The sequence below is a fragment of the Oncorhynchus tshawytscha genome, linkage group LG33, assembly GCF_018296145.1.
Source record: "Oncorhynchus tshawytscha isolate Ot180627B linkage group LG33, Otsh_v2.0, whole genome shotgun sequence".
In the NCBI taxonomy this organism is placed as follows: Eukaryota; Metazoa; Chordata; class Actinopteri; order Salmoniformes; family Salmonidae; genus Oncorhynchus; species Oncorhynchus tshawytscha.
The window spans coordinates 9,509,586-9,527,742 of NC_056461.1; the positions used below are offsets into that span (position 1 = coordinate 9,509,586).

The window sequence follows — 18,157 nt, forward strand, 5'->3', positions numbered from 1 at the left end:
CACACACGGTACTGTAGCTCAATATTGCCACACACACACACACACACACACACACACACACACACCATTGGCCAATCAATACTGCTGCATACTTTACTGATACAAAAATCACACAAAGCTCAACTCTCAATGCGGTAAACGTGCCTCGCTCCTACCTCCCAGTAGCACGTGGAAGTGGAGTGGTTGGTGCTTAGGTCAAAATCACCTGCCAATCTTTTAGTGTAACTTTCAGAGTCAACTCACTATCTTGCCTCTCTCTATATCTCTCTCCCCCCTCTCTCTACCTCTATCCCCTCTATCTACCCCCTCGCTCTCTCTTGCTATACCTCTCTCCCCACCTCTAACCCCTCTCTCTACGTCTCTCCCTCCCCATCTCTCGGTCTCTGTGACCTACAAACGTTTAGAAAAGAAGGTTCTATCTAGTGCCTAAAAGGCTTCTTCAGCTGTCCCCACTTGAGAACCCTTTGAATAACCATTTTGGGTTACAGGTAGAACCCCTTTGGATGGAACCCTTTTCACAGAGGGTTCTACATGGAACCCAAAAAGGGTTATTCAAAGGGTTAAAGTGATTGCCGAAGAACCCTTTTGGAATCCTTCTTGCTAAGAGTGTTCTCTGGTCGTAATTTACTGCCTCGAACATGACGTCAACAATACCCCTATTCAGTATAACAGTCTACTTCAAGGAATACCTCCCCCTTTCTCTCTCTGTGACCTAGTCAGGTGCTGGTTAAAGCCGGGCTGTCAAAGCTCCTACATGTACAGAAGTTTGAATATGAGGACATGGATGTGTGTTTGTGTGTGTGTTTGGCAGGCAGTTCAAAGTTAACGGGGCTAGTTAAGTTACTTTCTAAATGTAATCTGTTACAGTTACTATACTGAACAAAAATGTAAAATGCAACATGTAAAGTGCTGGTCCCATGTTCCATGAGCTGAAATAAAAGATCCCATTAATTGTACATACTCACAAAAAGCTTATTTCTCTCAAATTGTGTGGGCAAATTCGTTTACATCCCTAGTAGTGATAGTGAGCATTTTTCCTTTGCCAAGATAATCCATCCACTAGACAAGTGTGTCATATCAATAATCTGATTAAACAGCATGATCATCACACAGGTGCACCTTGTGCTGGGGACAATAAAAGGCCTCTCTAAAATGTGCAGTTTTGTCACACAACACAATGCCACAGATGTCTCAAGTTGAGAGAGCGTGCAATTGGCATGCTGACTGCAATTGGCAAGTCTACCAGAGCTGTTGCCAGAATGTTAATTTCTCTACCATAAGCCATCTCCAATGTTGTTTTAGAGAATTTGGCAGTATGTACAACCGGCCTCACAACCGCAGACCTTATGTTTCCATGCCAGCCCAGAATATCCACATCCGGCTTCTTCACCTGCTGGATCGTCTGAGACCAGCCACCCGGACAGCTGATGAAACTGAGGACTGTTTGTAATAAAGCCCTTTTGTGGGGAAAAACTCATTCTGATTAGCTAGACCTGGCTCCCCAGTGGATGGGCCTGGCTCCCAAGTGGGTGGGCCTATGCTCTCCAAGTCCCAACCATGGCTGTGCCCCTGCCCAGTCATGTGAAATCCATAGATCAGGGCCTAATGAATTTATTTCAGTTGACTGATTTCCTTATATGAACTGTAACTCATAGTAAATCTCATAGTTTTAACTCATAGTAAAAATTGATCAAATTGTTGCATGTTGCGTTTATATTTTTGTTCAGTATAGTTCAGTTGTAATCAGTAATGTAACCTTTGAATTGTTTTCAGTTACTTTTAGATTACTTTCCCGTTAAGATGCATTAGAAGACAGAAATTAATATTACCAATGTCACGTAGGTGAGGAGAGACGGAGCAAGGCGCAGCGGATGTTGAGTTCCACATATTTATTATAAAGTGAAACTTAGCAAGAACAAAACAAATAAATCAATAAACTGACAACGAAACGTGACTACGTGGTGCACATGCACCAAACAATATCCCACAAACACAGGTGGGAAAAGTGCTATCTAAACATGATCCCCAATTAGAGACAACGATTACCAGCTGCCTCTAATTGGGAATCATACAAATCACCAACATAGAAAAATAAACTAGAACACCACATAGAAATAATAAACTAGAATACCCCCAGTCACGCCCTGACCTACTACACCGTAGAGAAACAAGGGCTCTCTATGGTCAGGGCGTGACAACCAATCTATTCCCTGGATAAATCAGTTCACCTAACTTGCCATGAATGGATATTGCATTTTCCTTTATAGGTTGGTTTTGTAGGCTTCGTGTAACCCATTGCTTTCCACTAAAGATAATAATACGATTGGGTTATATCGTTATATTAAAATCCAAAGTCTGTCAGAATTCCAGTCATTCCATTTAATACACCTTGATCTTCAAGAATATGACTTGGAAGTATAGATTAGCCATATTGTTTTACTTGAAGGCTAACACCAAAACTAAGGACTTATTAGCCAGCCCTACTCTGTTGTTTATGATTGTGTTGTCATGGAGGACTGATTGGGATCATTGATTTCAGTTGAAAAATAAATGCTGCGCTCATGGAATTGCATGCTTTGAGCACTACTGAAAAGTTATATTTACATATGAAAAATGGATGACATATGCTGCATTTGCTATCGGCCTGTTGTTTACCTTTTTGTTGGTGACACTTGATATCTAGATCATTTGCAGCTCCACAGTTCCATCAATAACAAAGCCGGCACCCCGCCTCTGTTTTGGTCAAAAATCCCAGCAATGGGATTGGCAATGTTTACAAACATTGGAGAAAAACAAGCTTATATTTCGGGTTCTCATGGGGTGGGTCATTTGTGTTTGTATTTTATTATGGATCCCCAGAAGCTGCTACTCTTCCTGTGGTCCAGTAATATTAAAGACATTTACATACAGTTGCTGGGCTGCTGGTTTTAAACATTACACATGATTACCCACTACTACAACACATCTACAATACACAGGAGGTTGGTGGCAAACTTAAACTTGCACTTTCTTTCAATGCTGATCTTGAATGTCATTGAGAAAACAGAAAAGGTGGCGAAGATGTTCTTCCCGCTCAAACATCCTTTGGGAATGTAAAAGTAATCCTCAAAAGTATTTATAATCCGATTACAATATTTGTAACGTAACGGATCACATTGACCGTTTTTTTTTGGTAATCTGTTACTCCCCCAATACTGGTTATCAAGCCACTGTATGAGGGAGTAAATCATTCAAGTGGACTCAGATGGTGTACTGTATGTGTGTGGCTTTGAAGTCCCCCGAACTCTGTCAGGGTGGGCATTGACCCCCTACACATACTCAGCGTCCCCCTCACACACACACACACCATCTCCATCCACAGCTAAACAATAATACCCAAATCTGTCCTTTGGCCCACGTCGAAAGGAAAGGCAAGTGACTCCCATGAGAACAGTACTATTCTTTATCCTGCTCTCCCTCTCTCCCTCTCTCCCTCTCTCCCTCTCTCCTGCTCTCTCCCTCTCCCTCTCTCCCTCTCTCCCTCTCTCCTGCTCTCCCTCTCTCCCTCTCTCCCTCTCTCCCTCTCCCTCTCTCTCTCTCTCTCTCTCTCTCTCTCTCTCTCTCTCTCTCTCTCTCTCTCTCTCCCTCTCTCCCTCTCTCCCTCTCTCCCTCTCTCCCTCTCTCCCTCTCATTTTTGACGGGTGGACGCACCCAAACAATTAAGCCGAGACGAACAACAGGAGCTTAGGGTTATGCAATGTAATAACTTTTCCATCATCATTCACACACACACACACACACACACACACACAACACACACACACACACACACACAGAACAATGATCTTTGGCGTTACCTGGTCTGTGCTTGGCTTGTCTGAAATGTCGTTCATGCTTCGGCTTTGCGCGGGATCTGAAACATCATATGAAAAACAAGTAGACACACACCACTTTCTATTGCACTCCACACAAACTCGCATGCACAATAATATGCTCACACGATTCCCCTATTGACACCAATGAATGACTTCGGTGGGTGGCAGTCTGAGTTAACTAGACGTGAAGTTAGCACGTCTCCTCAGCGTATTCACGGGTCGAGAGTTTGTGTAGTGTCATTTTTCATTTTGGAAGTTGCAGCAGTAGTCTCCAACCCATCTTTATAGGCAAATACCAGCTATAGGTATAGTGTGAATGCATCTTTCTGTGGCACTGTAGATGGCTTGGGGGGGTGTGAGCAGAGCTCGCCTGATTGTTTCAACGGCCGATTACATCTAATGGATCATTCCCCCCAAAAGCTGATTTATGATTTAGGGACAAATTAATTAGCAGAGAAAGAACTGGAACATACACAAAAATGGACCCACTGTGTATTTAGTAAGCTGTCTGGCTCAAGAGACTACTGTGTATTAGGAGCTCTCCAAAATACAGTGTGACCAAAAACTTGCACACTGAAATCACACACACTTCTCTATGAGGTTACGAGGTTAGATATGTGAATTACAAACACACGTCTCTATGAGGTTATGAGGTTAGATATGTGAATTACAAACACACATCTCTATGAGGTTAGATATGTGAATTACAAACACACGTCTCTATGAGGTTATGAGGTTAGATATGTGAATTACAAACACACATCTCTATGAGGTTAGATATGTGAATTACAAACACACGTCTCTATGAGGTTATGAGGTTAGATATGTGAATTACAAACACACGTCTCTATGAGGTTACGAGGTTAGATATGTGAATTACAAACACACGTCTCTATGAGGTTAGATATGTGAATTACAAACACACATCTCTATGAGGTTAGATATGTGAATTACAAACACACGTCTCTATGAGGTTAGATATGTGAATTACAAACACACATCTCTATGAGGTTATGAGGTTAGATATGTGAATTACAAACACACATCTCTATGAGGTTATGAGGTTAGATATGTGAATTACAAACACACGTCTCTATGAGGTTATGAGGTTAGATATGTGAATTACAAACACACGTCTCTATGAGGTTAGATATGTGAATTACAAACACACGTCTCTATGAGGTTAGATATGTGAATTACAAACACACATCTCTATGAGGTTAGATATGTGAATTACAAACACACGTCTCTATGAGGTTATGAGGTTAGATATGTGAATTACAAACACACATCTCTATGAGGTTATGAGGTTAGATATGTGAATTACAAACACACATCTCTATGAGGTTATGAGGTTAGATATGTGAATTACAAACACACGTCTCTATGAGGTTAGATATGTGAATTACAAACACACGTCTCTATGAGGTTATGAGGTTAGATATGTGAATTACAAACACACATCTCTATGAGGTTAGATATGTGAATTACAAACACACATCTCTATGAGGTTATGAGGTTAGATATGTGAATTACAAACACACATCTCTATGAGGTTATGAGGTTAGATATGTGAATTACAAACACACATCTCTATGAGGTTATGAGGTTAGATATGTGAATTACAAACACACATCTCTATGAGGTTAGATATGTGAATTACAAACACACGTCTCTATGAGGTTAGATATGTGAATTACAAACACACATCTCTATGAGGTTAGATATGTGAATTACAAACACACGTCTCTATGAGGTTATGAGGTTAGATATGTGAATTACAAACACACATCTCTATGAGGTTAGATATGTGAATTACAAACACACATCTCTATGAGGTTAGATATGTGAATTACAAACACACGTCTCTATGAGGTTAGATATGGTTAGATATGAGGTTATTAATTAAACACACACATCTCTATGAGGTTAGATATGTGAATTACAAACACACATCTATGAGGTTAGATATGTGAATTACAAACACACATCTCTATGAGGTTAGATATGGTTACAAACACACATCTCTATGAGGTTAGATATGTGAATTACAAACACACATCTCTATGAGGTTAGATATGTGAATTACAAACACACATCTCTATGAGGTTAGATATGTGAATTACAAACACACATCTCTATGAGGTTAGATATGTGAATTACAAACACACATCTCTATGAGGTTAGATATGTGAATTACAAACACACATCTCTATGAGGTTAGATATGTGAATTACAAACACACATCTCTATGAGGTTAGATATGTGAATTACAAACACACATCTCTATGAGGTTAGATATGTGAATTACAAACACACGTCTCTATGAGGTTAGATATGTGAATTACAAACACACGTCTCTATGAGGTTAGCCGCCAGAGACAGGAAAGAGGGTGAAAGAATATTAGTTTGCATGTATACACGTGTGTCTATGCGTTGAGTGTGTGTGTGTGTGCCTGTGCACTTGAGGGTGTCCGTACACGCGCAAGCGTGCGAGCGTGTCTATGTGTCTGTGCGCTTGAGTATGTGCGTGCGTGTAGACTCACGCAGGCGACCAAGGCTGCCTGACTTGGCTCGTAAGTCCTCTGTGGAGTGATGGAGGCCAGAGGCTGAACTAGGAAAGCGACTGACGTTACTACGACTGACATTATGAACAGACTGGGGACTACGGCCTAAAGAGAGAGTGAGAGAGAGAGACAGAGGGAGGGAGGAGAGGGAGAGAGAGAAAAAGGGGTGGAGACACAGGAGGGGGGAGAGAGAGAGAGAAAGAGAGAGAGAAGAGGAGAAAAGGGTGGAGGAGAATGAGAAGAGAGTAAACAGAGGAGAGACGGTGAGGCAGTTTGTGAAAAGAGGAGAGAGAAAATGTTATTGCTGTATGAGTCAAATCAGCATGATACTACGACAGAGATGAAAATCAACAAGAGAACACAACACAGCACACACACACACACACACACACACACACACACACTCACTGGTGGGGGAATTGTTTGATTTGCCCATGTCGGCTAGCGAGAGGTGGATGGGTTTCTTATGCTGGTGGCGATGTTTCCGTAGCAACACAAAGCTGACCTTCTCCCTCAGTTCTGGACCAATCAGACCGTCTGCCACCTGGCGGTCCACGATGTCATCTGGGGTCAGAGGTCAGGGTGAGAGTTCAAGAGTCAGTTGTGCTCAATCCCAAGTCGACCCATAGCCCCTGTCCACTTCCTTATGCACTTCCAACCGGCCAATCAGAGGGCAAGATGGATTTGAACCATATTGCTTACACCTATAAAAATCGTTTGAGTCTCCAGAAGTGCACAGGGCATAGGGACGACTAGGGCTTGATTTGGGAATGGGCCATGGTCTGGGTCACACATACACACTCACCCACTATCTGTGGCAGGGAGTATCCCTCCAGATCCAGCAGTACACTGCCAGTCTGGATGCAGGTCCTCAGCTCAAACAGACTGTGGAGGGTCAGGGTGGACACATGGGGCTTACTCCACCTCTCTCCTCCCTCCTCCACCTTCTCCTCAAACTTCACCCACCTGGAGAGGAAGGAGAGAAGCCCCATGAAGCCTTTCGATGTCTGGTTATTAAGGCAGGGTGGACCGACCCCAGCTCCGTGACACTACCGTAGGGCTTTGCTGCTAACACTCTTCTAATGAAACTATCTACAGGTTCCCTACCAACACCTCCCCCTAAATCCCAACTAAAGCCCCCTACAATCTCAAACTAATGAGGGCACACACTCCAGGGTGGACACACACAAATGGTTGAGGTGTGTGTGTGTGTGTGTACCTAGCAGACTCTTTCCACTCCATCTCGTCTCCATCGTGTTGCAGCGTGTCCATCTCCGTAAACAGAGTGGGCGTCGGCATGTCGTCATCTTCACCCAGGATGTAGCGCAGCCTCTCCGCCGCCGGGGACACTGGGAAAGGGAGTTCACGAGAGAGGAAATATCAAGCTGCAGAAATAGAATTAAAACACGTACGTATCTGGGCATCAAACACATTTGCTAACAGTGTGTGTGAGAACTGGATAAGATATTCCACTAGGATGTACGGCTGATTGACAGTACTGAACGTGTACTAAACTAGGGCATCAGGTTATCAGAAGTCTTAAAAGAATGCGTGTGTTCATTTCTTTGCTAATTTGGAACTATTAGGAACCCTTTTGAAATGTTCAGCCTGCAACTGTAACTGAATAGGACTGGAAAAACTGTAGTACGACCAACCCGGGACTCTCAGAATCTCCTGGCGGTGGATCAAAGTTCATTAACATGCTCCTAGCCCCAGGGCTCTAATCACACTGCCATCACACCACTGTGTGTGTATGTGTGTGTGTGTGTGTGTGTGGGGGGGGTTTGCGTGTGTTGCTCCGCTCCTGGGTGTCCTAATGTAGCTTACTTTGATCCTGTGTGAGTTCCCTTCAACCCTTAACCTAAAACAACACCTCTAATCTTTAACCCCCCCCGTCAGTCACAGAGTCACAGAGTCCCAGTCAATGTGGGTAAATACCCCCTGCACCCCTCTATACAGTACATGAGTAACAGCCAATGAATAACCTTCCTCTCGTCACTGGGTAGCTAAGCTAAGCAGCACAGTGCCTAAGAGCACTGCCCAGCACGGGTCAAGAGTTAGCCAGCGTGAACACATGGAAAGGTCCTGTTCCTAAGAGATTACTGCCCGCTTGACTCAGCGTTGTTTCCATGTCATTTCAATAAAATGACATGGAGCCAATGTGGAATAGATGTTGAATTGACGTCCATGCCCAGTGGGTGAGGACAGACATGCAGACCTCGAGGCCCATATTTCAGAACAAAGTGAAAATCAAATGTAGTTCAGAGAGAAGGGAGTGAGAGGAAAAAAACCCAGAGTGAATCAGAGAAAGAGAGAGAGGGCAGACAGAGAAAGACTGGTCCTTCGGAGAGCACTGAGGCGAGTGGCTTGCTCTTGACCTCAGACTCCAGTCAAAGACAAAACAGACACCGTGCTATGGTTCTTCACCTTAGATTCAAACTATCACGCGAGAACTAATCTATGTTCAGTCTACCCGAAGGGACCGCTCAGTAACATCCCGGGGACCGGTGCCGGTCCAAAGACTAGAGGTTGAGAAACGCAGGCCTCAATAGGACATTCCCAATGCCACGCCCATGTGACAGTGACGACGCCCATGTGACAGCGATGACGCCCATGTGACAGCGACGACGCCCATGTGACAGCAACGGACATCTATTACGTGCAGGTCGTCTTTCAACGTCATTCATTGAAATCAGTTCCAACATGGTCGACGGTGACCATACACCTGACAAGTCACCCCTGAAATACACCCAAATAAGAACCAAGACTCAACCAAGTCTTACTACACAGCAATGACACAAACAACATTGTTACAATAAGAAAGCAAATAAATATTAAGATCGAGCTGTCCCCTCCATTCTCTTCCTGTTCTCTGTACCTCCTCCCCTCCATTCTCCTCCTGTTCTCTGTACCTCCTCCCCTCCTCTCTTCCTATTTTTGTTTGTTTACCTGTGTGTGAGCCAGGCAGTGTCCAGCGAGAGGCCATGCTGGAGGTGATGGAGGAACCAGAGTCCTCCATGACTAACCACTGGAACCACAACCAGAGACTTTCGGTATACACCTGTACTCCCAGCAGCTCAGAGAGAGAGATATCCCCAACCAGCTGATTGGTCAAGACACTACAGGAGGCTGCTGTCAATGTCCGTCCAGCCCAGAGAGGTAGCAACCTACGAGACGAGACACTGACACCGTATTCCCGTCTGACAATTGGCTTGTTCTGGAGAAAACTAGAGATACCGGAGTCAAGGCTAGACCTCCACTGACAGGACAACCAGGAGAAGAGTGGACACACTCCTTCTTTCCTTCCTCTCCACAACTTTCCTGCTCCCTCCCGTTCCCCTTCGCAACGCCTTGCTCCGTTGTCGTCCTCTTCTTATAGCTTTACGCTCTTCTCTTTGCGCCAACTCTGCCTCAACACCTTTCGCTATCCAATAGGCCTTCGTTGTTTAGTGAGCCGTGTTCTGCCGTGTGTGGGATGGTGTGTCGTCAGTCAGAAACCCAGCGGTCCAAAGGGCTGAACACTGTTCTGTGTGTTCCGTCCAGCTCCGGAATTGTTTTCCTGTGGAGTTGTTTTGGTCTGCTTTAATCTGAAGCAGAAATCCACTGAAATCTCCAGAGCAGCGAAGGGCCAGAGGCTTAAGAGGCCAACACACCCCACAGCACCCTGAAGCACTCTCCACCCCCTGACACACACACACACACACATGCATGGACACACACATGCACCTGCGCACACAACACCTACATCAACTCCACTCCACTTTTGGCTGCACGCCCCTTCCTTCCCCTTTTGTGTCCGGGTTCTTCTCCTTGCCTCCGTCCATCCGGGGATCTATACTCTGATGAGTAAAATGACGTGACATATTTCTCCTGTGGAACTGGGGCAGTGGACCCCTTGATCACATACGCACACACACACACACACACACACACACACACACACACACACACACACACACACACACACACACACACACACACACACACACACACACACACACACACACACAGAGGACCAGTGGTATACCAGGGTTTGAGTTCCTCAGCTCTAATCAGCTTACCAGCTTCAAGACGCTGGTCTCCACGGGAACAGGAACCACGCTTTGACACATTCATTACACGTACACACACGTGCATACACACACACACACACAAACCCTGCTGCTAGTTATAAGCACGCCTGGAAATGACAGGGGATCATTCCTCAAGACAGCAACAACTGTGGCAGGTCATATACTTCTCACATGTGTGTACTACTTAAAGTGCACGTGTAAGTCTGTGTGTGTGTGCGTGCGCGTGCGTGTGAGTGCCCACCTGTGGAGTCAGGGTCAAATATGTCATGTTGTTCCTGCTCCTCCTCCTCTTTGTAGTGTTCCTGGTAGTCATGGTGATTGTCATGGTGTATGTGTTCGTGACGTGTGTGTTCATGGTGTGCGTGTTGGCCGCGGTGTGTGTGGTGTTTCTCTTGTTCGCGCTGGGAACGGTGTTTACGGCGTCTCCGTTTGCTGTAACCGTGTGTTACCGGAACACCAATATACACTGGCTGGGGTTCTGAGAGAGACAGAGAGAGTAGACAGTAAGGAGGAGACAGAGAGATGGTTAACATCCACGCAACATTATTTTCCCGGAACCCTTTTCTTGACTTACTGAACGTACGCGCGTCTGCTCCTTCCATACATTGGACAATGCACACACTAAACAACCGTGTGTGTGGCCATACTCACCCTTAACATCTTCCTCATATCGGTGGTGACTCCTACTTCTACCTCCCTGCCAATCATGTGCCATCCTGAAAGAAAGAAAGAAAGAAAGAAAGAGAGACGTTCAATTCTACAACCACCTAAAAGGAAGCGATCCACAAACCTTCCATAACCAAGCCATCACCTACAGAGAGATGAACGTGGAGAACAGTCCCCTAAGCAAGCTGGTCCTGGGGCTCTGTTAACAAACACAAACACACCCCTCATTTTACACAGACCCACAAAGAATTTGATAACAAACCCAATTTTGATTAACTCCTATATCTTTCGGGTGAAATACCACAGTGTGCCATCACAGCAGCAAGATGTGACCTGTTGCCACAAGAAAAGGGCAACCAGTGAAGAACAAACACCATTGTAAATACAACCCATATTTATGTTTATTTACTTTCCCTTTTGTACTTTAACTATCTGCACATAATATGAAATGTGTAACGTCTTTATTTTTTGGGGGGCAACTTTTGTGAGTGTAATGTTTACTGTTAATTCTTATTGTTTATTTCGCTTTGGTTTATTATCTAGTTCACTTGCTTTGGAAATGTTAACATGTGTTTCCCATGACAATAAAGCCCTTCAACAGAATTTGAAATTGAGAGAGAGAGAGAGATGAAGGACAAGAGCCTGCACACCTCTTCCTCCTTTGATTCTCTATCGCTCCACCCTGCCTGCTTTCATTACGGAACCCTTTGATATAGGTTTCTCTTGAACACACACAGACAGATGAACTACACGCCGATAACAGGCCCTTCAGACCTCTCAGACACAGTACACTGAAGAAGTGACGCAGGCACAAACTCCATCTTAATCTGACACAGCTGTATATGTAGAGGCATGTAGAGCTCAGTGGCACAGTTTGACAGCGGGTGTACACTTCTGATCTGCAGTAGTGCATCACATATCTCCCATAAGGGTTGAGTCTAGAGATCTATGGCTGTGGCATGAATGAGGCAAACAGGTGAACAACTTTGTTCTTCGCTGTTGAATGTTGTATTCAAGTCATCCCTTCACAAAAATAGTTCAAAGAAGAACCTGAATGATCCCCCGTTTATTCCCCAGGTAAACTCATTTTGTATTCCACGTAGTGATCACGCCCTCTCCTGGGCAGGATCATCACAACACACAGTCTCACCATCTGGCAGTGTGGTTCTCACTGATATTCAAGCCAAGAACTTTTAGTTGGGTGTAGGTGTAAGCCAAACGGTGATGTCTCCACCGACAGTGCCTTGCAAAAGTATTCCTCCCCTTTGGCTTCGTTCCTATTTTGTTGCATTACAACCTGTAATTGAAATGGATTTGTATCTGTATTTCATGTAATGGACATAAACAAAATAGTCCAAATTGGTGAACTGAAAAAACAATAACTTGTTTCAAAAGATTCAACAACAAAAAATGAACAGAAAAGTGGTGGTACATATGTATTCACCCCTTCGCTATGAAGCCCCTCAATAACATCTGGTGCAACCAATTACCTTCACAAGTCACATCGTTAGTTAAATAAAGTACACCTGTGTGCAATCTAAGTGTCACATGATCTGTCACATGATCTCAGTACATATACACCTGTTCTGAAATGCCCCGGAGTCTGCAACTCCACTGAGCAAGGGGCACCACCAAGCAAGCAGCACCACGAAGACCAAGGAGCTCTCCAAACAGGTCAGGGACAAATTTGTGGAGAAGTACAGATCAGGGTTGGGTTATAAAAAAATATCTGAAACTTTGAACATCCCACAGAACACCATTAAATCCATTATTAAAAAATGGAAAGAATATGGCACCACAACAAACCTTCCAAGGGAGGGCCGCCCACCAAAATTCACGGACCAGGCAAGGAGGGCATTAATCAGAGGCAACAAAGAGACCAAAGATAAGCCTGAAGGAGCTGCAAAGCGCCACAGCAGAGACTGGAGTATCTGTCCATAGGACCACTTTAAGCTGTACACTCCACAGAGCTGGGCTGTACAGAAGAGTGTCCTGAAAAAAAATCCATTGCTTAAAGAAAAAATTAAGCAAACACATTTGGTGTTCGCCAAAAGACATGTGTGAGACTCGCGAGACATATGGAAGATGCTACTCTGGTCAAATGAGACTAAAATTGAGCTTTTTGGCCATCAAGGAAAATGCTGTGTCTGGCGCAAACCCAACAACTCTCATCACCCCAAGAACATCCTCCCTACAGTGAAGCATGGTGGTGGCAGCATCATGCTTTGGGGATGTTTTTCATCGGCAGGGACTGGGAAACTGGTAAGAATTGAAGGAATGATGGATGGCGCTAAATACAGGGAAATTCTTGAGGGAAACCTGTTTCTGTCTTCCAGAGATTTGAGACTGGGACAGAGGTTCACCTTCCAGCAGGACTGCTAAAGCAACACTTGAGTGGTTTAAGGGGAAATGTTTTAAATGTCTTGGAATGGTCTCGTCAAAGCCCAGACCTGAATCCAATTGAGAATCTGTGGTATGACTTAAAGATTGCTGTATACCATCGGAACCCATCCAATTTGAAGAAGCTGGAGCAGTTTCACCTTGAAGAATTGGCAAAAATCCCAGTGGCTAGATGTGCCAAGCTTATAGAGACATACCCCAAGAGACTTGCAGCTGTAATTGCTGCAAAAGGTGGCTCTACAAAGTATTGACTTTGGGGGGGTGAATAGTTATGCACGCTCAAGTTCTGTCTTATTTCTTGTTTGTTTCACAGTAAAAAAATATTTTGCATCTTCAAAGTGGTAGGCATGTTGTGTAAATCAAATGATACAACCCCCCCAAAAAATCTATTTTAATTCCAGGTTGTAAGGCAACAAAATAGGAAAAATGCCAAGGGGGGGTGAATACTTTTGCAAGCCACTGTGGCCTCCAAGATCTTCAAACACTTAAGTAGAATGGGCTAGATAAGTTAAGCCAGGTCTCCCTGATTATTTATCTCAATGGGATTTCCTGATTTAAATGATGGTTAAAGGCATAACCCTGTGACTGCCCGTTCAAACCACACAGCAATCTGGTAACCCCAGAGATCAATTGGTGACTGACTGATTGAGAAAACTCAATGGAAAACCACAGCTGCCCTGGGGATGATGACACAACAGAGAGAGATGAAGAGGGAGACCAGTGTATGGGGACATGCTCAAGGAATTTCCCTCAAAAGGATCTGTAACGTGATGCACAGTTAATAATCCACCCCTAACTCCTTTCCCATAGACACTTCTTACAGATCTGAAAGGGTCGGATTGGTCTAAGGAATATGGCAGAAACTCCATCTGGGCTAGGTGGACCTATACTTTCAGGCTTAAACCCAATCCGATTCTTTCAGATCTATGAAAAGTGTCCAGGGGGGGATAGGGGTTCATTTCTGACTGGGCAACAGTGTATGCAGTGAGACAACATATGCAACAGATATGCAATGATTTTACATCTATGCCCCTGTGTGTGTGTGTGTGTGTGTGTGTGTGTGTGTGTGTGTGTGTGTGTGTGTGTGTGTGTGTGTGTGTGTGTGTGTGTGTGTGTGTGTGTGTGTGTGTGTGTGTGTCACACTCACAGTGTTTTTCTAGGCTGATCAATACCTCTGTCAGTCCTGATCACCAGCTGGGCCCTGAGCTCCTGATCACTGGGTGTGAAGGACATGTTTCACACCCCACATACACCCTAGTTGCTATTCATTGGAAAGACAACTCTGTACATGGAATATTTGGGACTGATTAGGCCTACTAACAATCCCAGTGATAGGCTTACAGCTGGGGTGCCCAGCTTTGGTCCTTGAGTATCCTGCTTATTTGGGGTTTGATTCCTTTGATTTATAATTATTTTCTACCTGGCAGCCAGGTGTATGCATTTTCATTCCATAACATTTACTGATTTATTAAGTAGCAGGGAGAAATTAAAACCAGCAGGACTGTGGAGCTGGAGGGCCTGAGATGTGCATCCCTAGTCTACATCTTTCACTGCATCACAATTCTCATATTCTCAAATTAGTCAAATTAGGGTCATTCCATTCAGTTTACTTCCTGAGTTGAAATGGAATTGACCCAAACCCTTAGCCTGGTAATGAGGTAGAGCAGATTGCGCAATCAACCCATGCCAATAGTTCCGAGTCCCTGTCACTATCACAACCAACTGGCGTTGAGCTAAAACCGAGATGAAAGGATTCTAAAATCTCTCAGATCTATTCTCAGACCTCCAGCTTTCGCACATATTATACTCTCCCCACAACAGCACACCTGATTCAACTTATACGGTAATTATCAAGCCCTTGATTTTGTCAGGTGTGCTGGTGTGTGGCTAGAACACATATGTGCCCTGAACCGTGATAACTTCTTTCCATGGCAAACTAACAAAGCGACACAACTCGCAGAGAAACAGCTCATGTTCTCAATACGTACTGTAGCTCATCTGGCCATGGTATGCTATATCAGTACTCGTCTCATATGTAGCATGATATGCAGTTACTCTATCAAATACTCTCCTGTCTTTTCAATATGATCCCCAAAGGCTTTAAATAATGCAATACATGTAAGTAATGGCTGGGCCAGATTTCCAAACCGTCACTGATCAATTAAATCAGGATTATTTTTTAAATGACTCTCATAATGTTTCATTAAACTCATTCATCTTTCAATGTAACAAAAAAAAACCCACTCACAGCAGAATCCGGCCACATGTTTTAAACAAAGAAGTTTTACTGTCTCTCTCTTAAACCGTCAAAGAGTGACGTCGTCAGAACAGGCAGACCAGTTTGCAAAGAAAACATATTCTCATCCAATCAGACATAAAAGGAGAAAAAAACTCAACCACTCAACCATGTTTTGAGCACCATTCACAAGAGAGGCAATCAGAATGTATTACCTGAGCAGAGGGCTGGAGTTGAGCTGAGAAGAGTATTGCAGTAATGGAGACGCAGGTCTCAATGTCACTCTGGGCTCTGCTGCATCCAACTGTGCTGTGGCAGGGCCAGATAGTTGTAGGATCTCCTTCCTGTGTGTGTGTGGACTACCCTGTACCAGGGCTTGTGTGTTGAGTGTGACAGAGGCCAGTGATGTATGCACTGATACAGTCATGTTCCCCATCACCTCTCTCTACTGGGCCCAGTAACACGGCCTGGGGCGCGCATGTACTTACACACACACACACACACACACACACACACGGGTAGCCTAAGATGGCCTGATACCGAACCAAACCTCAGAACAGTCGATTTTACAGCCTCATAGTTGAACCTCCATACAACTAGTCAACCCCACAGGCAGCCAGTGAAGTGATATACTTTTTTAGAATAGTAAAAAAATAAAAATAGGTTGACAGCCATGCGTCCTCCAAAACACAACCCTGCCAAGCCACACTGCTTCTTGATACACTCCTCGCTTAACCCAGAAGCATCCATGTGTCAGAGGAAACACCGGGCAACTGGCAACCAAAGTCAGCATGCACTACTCCCAGCCCACCACAGAGAGTCACTAGAGCACAATGGGGCAATGACATCCCAGTCAGCCAAACCCTCCCCTAATCCAGATGACACTGGGCCAATTGTGGGCCACCTCGTGGGTCACAGCCGGCTGCGTCACAGCCTGGGATTGAACCCAAGTCGGTAGTAACACTTCTAGCACTGCAAGGCAGTGCCTTAGACCGTTGCGCCACTTGGGAGGCCGAAGTAATACATTTCTAGTGTTTCTGTAAGGTTTTCCTGAGGTGGAACTTTTGGAGGATCGAAACACATTTTTTCGAAATACTGCAGAAAGCAGCAGGGAATTGAGGAGTACATGAATGGAATCCTAGAATTAGAATGGATTCTCAATTCCTCTCTCTGCAAACTTTTCTACCAGCCTCAATAGCTACTGCCATGTGTGCAATGTTCTTTTCAGATCGAAGGGACATTGTGAATGCAATATAACAGCCTGGAGAACTACTAGGCCTACTGCGTCATGAAAACAAGATCTATAGGCCTTGCTAGAACTATATAAATCAGTGTAAACTCCTGCAATTATAAACCTGTGCTGTCGTTCACAGTCTCGATTTCTATGAGTTGATTGGCATATATTTATTGGCCACACGCCCCACCCATTCACCCATCAGAGGGCGGGAAAAGAGGGAGGTATACTGCGAATTATACCAAGAGCTTCAAGGTTCTTGTTCACTGTCAAATCGATCCGTCTGCTGTCCTACATGCTTAAAACCATTCTGCACTTGTCATAGTAGTTTATTGATCTGTGTATCCTGTCACTGCTGCGGATGAACCATTCTATTCCGATCTGATTGGACCTACACCCAATGCATGTTCACTATGGATATCGATCAGATATCGATTGATCAAAGCGTATCAATGGACAGGATATAATTGACTGATTATGTGGTGAATGGGAGCATGCCACACTTCAGCATTCAGTTTGATACACCCACGCCCCATTGAATTAACTAACCTACCCCTGGGTAGCCAGGGAGGGACAAATGTTTAGGCTGGACCACATAGAATGGATGTGATACTTCATGCAGTGGCCTGCCATTTCCACTCCAATAGGTGTTGCTGGCCACCCAAACAGCGGACTTTATTTTCTCCACTTCTAAATTCTAATTCATATTGTTGTCGGACTCCGGGCGGATGATCTTTGAAGTCCCGCAGTTAATCAGCTGTGATGTCTATCCTCTAACCCAGTGTTCACAGACTAGCTACAGTTGAGCTGACGACCACCTCACACACACACTTATAGACCCCAGCTATTGACTGAATAGGCCTCCGGACTCGACACTCACCATAGTTGTAGACTAATGTCGACTCGGCTAGTGATCCCAGCAGGGCAGCCGCTTCAACAATCACGTCAAACAGATGTATTGCTGCCCTGCTACATTGTGACACCGTCGGGCCTCCAGCATTGACATCAACCATTGAGGGAACGCTTCCTTTGAAATCAATGAAAGCTGGGGTGTATTCATTACGCCGATTCTGTGGTAAAGCCTTTCTTAAATGGAACGAAACAGGGACCTACCTGAATTTGTCTAA

General features: G+C 44.5%; 1 protein-coding gene across 5 annotated transcripts in view; it reads right to left on the reverse strand.

Annotated features, from left to right (window-relative positions):
• The window catches only part of LOC112231497 (electrogenic sodium bicarbonate cotransporter 4-like), a 37,462-nt gene extending 21,276 nt beyond the window's left edge, over window positions 1-16,186 (reverse strand). For 3 of the 5 annotated variants that reach the window (XM_042311563.1, XM_042311564.1, XM_042311562.1), the window contains exons 1-8: window positions 16,012-16,186; window positions 11,146-11,210; window positions 10,736-10,972; window positions 7,641-7,770; window positions 7,227-7,387; window positions 6,830-6,985; window positions 6,401-6,526; window positions 3,837-3,892 (exon numbers count right to left, since the gene is read on the reverse strand). In XM_042311563.1, the coding sequence (XP_042167497.1) occupies window positions 3,837-3,892; window positions 6,401-6,526; window positions 6,830-6,985; window positions 7,227-7,387; window positions 7,641-7,770; window positions 10,736-10,972; window positions 11,146-11,209 (930 nt within the window). In that variant the 5' untranslated portion in view covers window position 11,210; window positions 16,012-16,186. Of the gene's footprint in view, window positions 1-3,836; window positions 3,893-6,400; window positions 6,527-6,829; window positions 6,986-7,226; window positions 7,388-7,640; window positions 7,771-9,370; window positions 9,990-10,735; window positions 10,973-11,145; window positions 11,211-16,011 lie in introns of those variants that run through there. The other 2 variants (XM_042311567.1, XM_042311565.1) reach the window with 2 other exon arrangements.
• Between the last annotated feature and the right edge of the window lie 1,971 nt (window positions 16,187-18,157).